The 8,244-nt window shown below is 37.3% G+C and overlaps 1 protein-coding gene across 3 annotated transcripts in view; it reads left to right on the forward strand.

Moving 5' to 3' along the window:
• The window catches only part of LOC107721319 (regulator of G-protein signaling 6-like), a 61,461-nt gene extending 55,867 nt beyond the window's left edge, over positions 1-5,594 (forward strand). For all 3 annotated transcript variants that reach the window (XM_016529264.1, XM_016529262.1, XM_016529263.1), the window contains 5 exons: positions 679-804; positions 3,360-3,546; positions 3,813-3,902; positions 5,120-5,173; positions 5,409-5,594. In XM_016529264.1, coding sequence (XP_016384750.1) covers positions 679-804; positions 3,360-3,546; positions 3,813-3,902; positions 5,120-5,173; positions 5,409-5,459 — 508 coding nt within the window. In that variant the 3' untranslated portion in view covers positions 5,460-5,594. The remainder of the gene's footprint in view (positions 1-678; positions 805-3,359; positions 3,547-3,812; positions 3,903-5,119; positions 5,174-5,408) is intronic.
• The last annotated feature ends 2,650 nt before the right edge of the window (positions 5,595-8,244 follow it).

The raw sequence follows: 8,244 nt of genomic DNA on the forward strand, positions 1-8,244 counted from the left end.
CTTAAATGATTTTAGCAAATGGCTGCAATATAACAAAGAGTGAAAAATTTAAGGGGGTCTGAATACTTTCCGTACCCACTGTATATTATGTAAACTAAAACTTTTATTTTGGATGCGATTAATCGCGATTAATCATTTGACAGCACTAGTATTGATGCTAAATATTTAGCTTTGAATCATAGGAATAAATTACATTTTACAATATAGTCACATAGAAAACAGTAATTTTATTTATTTTATATTGAACAGTTGTTCTAAACGGAAAATAAGACGCAAGTTTCATTTCTGGGTTTCTTTCTATGTATCTGTTCACATTGTTCAACAATGTGGCTCTTGTCACTTAATTATGCAAAAATGACGTTGACTAATTTACCTTATCAAATTAATTAACAGTTGTTGGAATTAGGTTTTTCAAAACGATTAGTATTCCTGTGGTGGTTTACATATTGTTACTTATTCAAACACTCATTTACAAGATATTATTAGACGTGATTAAGTGATCTCGTGTACACACACACAGTCTCTTTCTCTCTTTGTTTTCAGCCTCGTCTTGCTAATATGACAAACAATGGTAAATTGTGTTGTCAAAGCACTAGCTGCTGTCAGTAGATATCACAAAGAACAATGCAAGTTAAATAAATAAAATACTGTCTTTCTCTTTCCGTCTCTCTGTCTCAGTAAGGACCCGAGTCAACAGCGAGTAAAGAAGTGGGGCTTCTCATTGGACGAGGCTTTAAAGGACCCAGTGGGCCGTGAGCAGTTTCTTAAATTCCTGGAGTCCGAATTCAGCTCCGAGAACCTGCTGTGAGTTTTCCAGCACTTTATTCCTCCGTCCTCCTTTCACTTGCACTTCTGTGACATTTTCCCCTCTCTCTTATCCCCCCACTATGCTTTTAATTACTTGCACAAAATGTAGCAGAACAGGACAAGCAAAAGGTCAGACCTTTAATATCACCGATGAGAAAGAGTGAGTAAATCCACTGATGGTACATGATCATTACCACCTCCAAAGCCTGATCGCTGATGCATTGTGATAAGCTACTGCAAACCACGGCCGTCGTGGGGCAAATGAGGCAGCGGCGGGCCCCAGGAGACGCCCAACCAGGACAGCAAGGCCCCGAAGGGAGCTGCAGAGATAACGCAGGTCACTGAAGCCGTAAAGTGACTGGGCGAGAGATAAAATGCTGCTTGTCTCCATGCATCTCTCATCCCTCTCGTATTTCTGCGTATCCCCCAGCTAGGCATCTAATAGCCTCTGTGGGGGCTGTCTTATGTTTGCCAGTCTGTGAGGAGAGTGAAAGTGATGTGTCCTCTTGACTGCCTGACTCTCCCCTGGGCCCATTAGGGCCTAAACCACTTCTACACTGCAGAGATCTGTAGAGCTACAGAGCAAGTGTGATATGAGAGTAGAAGGAGTTACTGGCCGATTGCTTTCCTCTATCTGTCGTGGCGAGTGCTGTGTGTGTGTACTGACTTCAATAATTAACCCGGTGTTTGTTCCTGAGGATTTTGGGAATGCCATTGCCATCAGCGATGTAAAGAGGGGGCCAAACGTAACACATGCCAAGTGCTAATTGGGAGTGAAAATAAGCTTTAGGGAGGGAACTTGGCTGTGGAACAGCAACATAATGCATAATTGAAATCAGATTATAGATAGTCTGGCCTTCACTTGTTTACCATACAATTTAACAAACACCTAAATGTTTTTCTTCTTCTTCATAACTTCATGCATTGACACATATATGCAATATTCCTCACATGGAAATATGAGGTAGAACACCAAAATATGAGAACAAAATCATGATGCCATTGACCAACGTTACAAAAATATATACGCTATCATTCAAAAGTTTAGGGTTGGCAAAACGTTTAAATGTTTTTGAAAAGAAGTCTCTCACCAATATGACTTTTTTGAACCAAAAATATGATTTAAAAAGTAATATTGTGGAATATTATTACACTTATTACACAAAACAACTGTTTTCTATTTTAACCTATTTAAAAATGTAATGTATTACTATATAATTTATTTATATGATGGCAAAGTTGAATTTTCAGCTGAATTACTTCAGTGTCACATGATCCTTCAGAAATCATTCTAATATGCTGATTTGCTCAAGATACATTTCTTATTATTGTCAATGTTGAAATCAGTTGTGCTGCTTGATATTTTTGTCAAAACCATGATCATTGTTTCAGAATTCTCTGATTACTGGAAAGTTCAATAGAACAGTATTTAAAAAGAAATTATAAATGTCTTTACTGTCACTTTTGATCAATTTAATGCATTGTTGTTGAATGAAAGTACTAAAAAAATCCTACTAAGCCTAAACTTTTGAATGGTAGTGTATATATTTAGAATTTTTATTTTTACAATAAAACTACATATGTTAAAATTAATTTGATTTGCACCATCCTTCCATGACCAATACTCTATAAAGTGAGTGCATAATTATTAGGCACATTGATATTCTGGTCATTTTTTTTCCCCAAGCACAGTTTACCAATTCCAAACCACATCAATCTTAATAACTACTATTAATTTTGTATTTAATAATTTATAACTGATATATAATTGTCCATGAAGGCTGGAAGTAAAAAACTTCTTATATTCAGGTGTGCATAATATTTAGGGATGTTTTCTTTTACAGATAAAATTAACCAAAAAAGAGATTTAACTCAGACTGAAAGTCAAAAATGATTAAATTCCCATGATAAGGATGCAATACTAATTCAATACTAGAATTTGCAAAGTTAAGGCATGACCATTAGACAGCGAAATGCTCATTGGGTCAGCACGGTCAGAAAAAACAGGTGGAGAAGAAACTGCAAAAGAATTAAGAATTAAGGTGAAGAATTAGGTATGATCCATCAGGAACCTTTTAGTCTCCAGTACCACCATTTTCCAGAACTGCAACCTACCTGGAGTCTCCAGATATGCAATGTGTCAGGTTCTCGGAGACTTTGCTCGGGTAAAAATCCAAAAAAACGACTCTCACTTAATAAGGATCACATGCTGAAGTGTTGTAAAATACATGAAGACTGATTTTTTATAGGCTTTATAGACAGATAAGTTGAGAGTAACTCTTGAAGGACCAGCACGACATCCTCTTGTACCACGCTTTCAAGAATTTATCTTCCAGAATCTGGCAGTAAGTTTTGGGAGTTCATTTTTAGTCCATCTCCTATCCTGAAAAGTCTGTCTTGCAGAGATGGACTAAAAATTAACTCCCAAAACATACTGCTTTCAGGCTGAATTAAATCTTTTTTTTTTTGGCTCATTTTATCTGTAAAAGAAAACATGCCTAATAATTATGCACACACTGAACAGCTGACATTTATTATTATTTTCTCTTTAGGTTCTGGTTGGCTGTGCAGGATCTGAAGTGCCGCCCCCTGCAGGAAGTGGCGGCTCGTGCTCAGGAGATCTGGCAAGAGTTTCTTGCTGAGGGAGCTCCCAGTGCCATCAATCTGGACTCGCACAGCTACGAGCGCACCAGTCAGAATCTAAAAGACCCGGGCCGCTACAGCTTTGAAGATGCCCAGGTGAGCAACTGCCTTCATAGGCAGCAGCGAAGTCTAATTAATCCTGCTGCAAGATATACGTTATCCCTTGGGAGAACCTGCTACATATTTATTCATGCGTGCATATACAATGTCATGATTGAAAGAAAAATAGAAGCAGGATCATGAGGACAGAAAGCAGTTTTTTCTGAAGATTCTTGGCTCTTATCATTACTTTGCAATGAGGCGCTTTCCTTTCGTCCAGGCTGCAAACTCTCTGTCAGCCTCCAATGTTTTTTCTCTTTCAGGACCACATCTACAAGCTGATGAAGAGTGACAGCTACCCTCGTTTCCTGCGCTCCAATACTTACCAGGACCTCGTGCTGGCCAGAAAGAAGGTTCGTCTCAATCTCAAATCTCTCTCTGCCGCGTGTAGTGAATCTGAATCATTTTTATGCATTTTTGTTTTCAGCATCGCTCAGTATTCTTTTTCACAAACCATTCAGCCATAAGAACAAAAATCAGTGCGCTCCTAGAGTACTGTAAGGGAAAAAATGTTGAAAAACAGAAAAGATCAATTTTCTGACAGGACATTTTCCGTTAAAGGAATAGTTAATCCCAAAATTAAGATTGAGAATGAACATTTACGCACCCTCATGTCATCCAAGATATAGATGAGTTTGTTTCTTCATCGGAAATCATCAATGGATCCTCTGCAGTGAATGGGTGCCATCAGAATGAAAGTCCAAACAGCAGATAAAAACATGACAATAAACCACAAGTAATTTGTACAACTCCAGTCCAACAATTAATGTCTTGTAAAGTGAAAATCTGTGTGGTTGTAAGAAACGAATCAATCATTAACACGTTTTTTTATTTTTTTTATTTTTACTTCACACCGTTGCTTTCAGCTTAAGTCCTCTATTCATAATGCTTTTTCCAGTGAAGAACTTGCCTCGTCAGAATCAGGAAAGAAATAGGCACATATCAAACACTGACGAAACAGTCGAAAACAGCCCGAAACAAATTTGTAGATTAATTTTGATGTGAGAGTTTTTCACTGAAGGAAGCATTTTTATTATTGACGGCACCCATTCACTGCGGAAGATCCATTGGTGAGCAAGTAATGCTAAATTTCTCCAAATCTATCCCGATGAAGAAACAAACTGTACTTCCTGAATGGCCTGAGGGTGAGTAAATTTTAGCACATTTTTCCAAGTCAGTTCTTTCGTAAGAGACGATATTTCAAGCCTTAGTTTCCTTTCGACTAAAAACATCAGTCCTGAATTGAATGATTTCCTTTTCTTTGCTTGCAAACGAGTGTTCAGTGTTCAGCTTGCACCTATTAAAACATACTAAGCCAACTTAATATTTACTCATCAAATGGCCTACTTGCTCTACTGCCAACTTGTAATGGTTAAACATGAGCACTTCAGTTCACTTCAGAGCCATTCTACAGTTTGATTGTGTCTCGTCCCATTGTGATTATTTCAGATTAACATTCATTTTCTTGAATATTTTTTGTGTTATCCATTTACTTTTATTTACTAACAAGTTAACCTGGTGTTGTGCACTGTATCTTCCCCATTCCCCTCCATTAACCTCGGCTCCACAGCCTGAGACTGAGCAAGGTCGACGCACATCCCTGGAGAAATTCACTCGCAGTGTGGTGAGTGGCACCTGTCTAGAAAAAAACGACCATCGCCAGTCTTTTTCTAGCTTTATTTCAAAATCAAGCTTTCTGGAAGGTAGTCAGACCAGAATAAAATAGTATATTTATGTATAAATATACTATTTGTTATATTTGGAATTTAATGATGAATATTATTAGTCGAATCCAAGATCACAATTTTTAAACGGTACTCTTTAAAGTCCACATTTAATTAATTGTAATTGTGTTTCAGGGCAAGTCTCTGACAAGTAAACGACTGACAGGCCTCATGCAGTCCACCTGACGAGTCCTGCAGTTTGCAGTTTGTTGGGGTGGAAGGATTGTGGCCATGACGGACCACGTGTATGGACCACCCTCTCTCCAAAATCCACCCGAACACCGCACAGCTACCGACTCTAGATGGCAGCATGCAATAAGTCCCCCCCCCTAAAAAAAAATCTCCAAACGGCGACAGTGCTGTCTATGTCTATTAAATCAGTGACTACAAAGACCGCATACATGAATGTCAGATTTATCAGTACCATCTAGAGAACCATTTTACGTTTATTTGATATCTACAACCAAACTGCAGCAAGGACGGGACTGTCTCCCTGGATTACTGTTAAAAAACATCCATTTTCAGATATGAAAACAAGGTGTGCTGTCATGTCAACGCTAAGCATTTAGATGAAGTGAGGATGTGTCTCAAATCTTCAGAGCATTCCAAAGGAGTGAAGAACTTGACAAGGGCTTTCAGTGACTGTGTTCCCTCAGTCAAGGTTTGCACAGATCTTTTCGTCATATATTTTTTGTTGGACAGTCACTGAATATGAAGAATGAAAGTGGAAATGAAGGGGTTTGGAAAAGCACATTATTATTCCTGCCATTTTGAAGAAACTAGAATTATTTATTCTGTCTACAGGCCATGTTATACTCACCTATTGTATTAGCACATGATACTTCTGAGATGAGAAAATAATGAAGAGCGATACCTTTTAGACTTTTTATTGAGAAAAAAAAAAAGTGGTAGTACTGTATTTCAGGATGATTCAGAGCACAGAATATTGCTTTTGCACAAAAACGGCGCCAGTGAGGAACGCTGGATCCCGGAGATGAGAGTCCTGCTTTGTCAGTGTGTTTCCTGAACAGCTTTACAGCAAAATGTCCAAACAAATAACAAAATGAAATGATTTAGGAGCATCTATGGAGGCCTATTTTGTCACATTAAAAAATCAAAATTGACCCTTCGCAAGGAGTTTGATTGACAGGCGATCTGACCAATCATAAAGCAGAATCCGCCATTTTTGTCTGACAAACAAACCAGATAGAAGAGTAGATAACCGTCGGTGGACTTGAACTTGAAAAATGGTGTGTATTGACGTCTTTCCACGGTTGAAACAAGATACCTTCTGATGTTCATTTATGTTGATTTCATGCTATATAACTAGTCGGTTCACATACCGCTTGAACTGAGGCGCTACAGCGATGTGTCACGACAGCCACAAAATGGCATTTATTGTTTGAATTTCTTAAAAATTACAAAATTTTTCATACCAAAACTAACCTGCTCTGTCTTGTCTTGTCAGTTTCCTCTTTGCTCCGCGATTTATTTTCACTGCATTGTATTTTCACATTCAACATGATGTGTGGCGTTAGAGCGCCATGGCTTGTCGGACAACAGTAATGAAGGGGGACGGGTCTTTAAGAAGAGTCGATTATGACATAAATTGAAATTATGAGATTCAATTATGAGATTTCTGAGGGAAAAAGTAAAAAAATACATCAATTATTAGATTTTTTTTTTTTTCAAAATCTATAAGAAAAGTTACAATTATGAAAACTGACAAAAAATAATTATGACAAAAATGTAATCATTTTGATTTGATCTTATAGTTATGACTTAGTATCTCATTTTGACTATTTAATTTATAATTATGACTTAAGTCAAAATTATGCAATACTAAGTCATAATTGGCGTAAGTCATAATTATAACAAAAATCTAAACTTTTAATGATATAATTATGACTGTGTCATAATTGTGATTTACCAAAGCAATTTTTTTTCAAAGCATCTGATATTACTCTATGTTTGAAATCAATATATTGGTCCTTATAAACTATGTTTGTCTTTGCTTTAATGAATGGTATTGTAGTGTAGAATGTAAGCGCTTAATGTCGCTCTGTGTTAACGGTGTTGTGATTAGTATGATGATGATGATTTGCTCTGAACACAAACATATGGGGATCACAGCCCTTCCTTTTCAACATATCAACAGTAGACTGTTTTTGTGGGATTACTACCCATTAGAAAGGTGTTTTTTCATTGCAGGACACCCAGCCGCATTTCTGTAATTTTTGCTTGCATCGTTTCCTGAAGCAGCATCACTGCCAGAGACACATAGACTTATGCTGCTGGAACACATGAATTCTCTCAGTTGTCTTTAGCCCACAAATTTAAACACAATCAAATGGCAGAACAGAAATGTGTGCAGCTGATATAGCACGTTTCCTTTACACATTTTCAGGTAGTTGATTTGTTGACTCATAACTGTACATTAGGTTGAAATGGAATGTATAGACTTTGCAGCAATCCTGGATATGGAAGATGCTGTGTAGAATACTGAACGTGGAATATAACTTAGAGGCACAAGTGCCATATTCAGCACAAATCTATGCATGGAATATTTCTAAAGAGTTTTATTGCTTTTAGGCTTTTTTTTTTCATTGGCAAAGATGAGGAGGTCTAGACAATGGAAAGGAGGACCTGAAGTCGTGAGACATTCAATAAACATTCAGTTTGGAGAGCTCTGGAATGCTTTTTCATTTTTCTCTGCATGGACAGAATTTTATGTCACATATTCTTAGCTCAAATTGTTTGTGACAGTTCATTAAACATCTATTAAATGTTGAACTTAGCAGTACACATATAGCAACAGTACATCGGAGAATTGTGCTTCAATAAGCTAGATTTGACTTCCATAAAGCCAGTGAGATAGGATTTCATAATCATACTGAACTGAGATAAGCACTGAATGACATTACAGAGGAAGGAGGTGTCTCTGCTCAACTGTTAATGTGTACGTGCTGCT

The sequence above is a fragment of the Sinocyclocheilus rhinocerous genome, unplaced genomic scaffold (assembly GCF_001515625.1).
Source record: "Sinocyclocheilus rhinocerous isolate Xijiao unplaced genomic scaffold, SAMN03320098_v1.1 scaffold271, whole genome shotgun sequence".
Lineage (NCBI taxonomy): Eukaryota > Metazoa > Chordata > Actinopteri > Cypriniformes > Cyprinidae > Sinocyclocheilus > Sinocyclocheilus rhinocerous.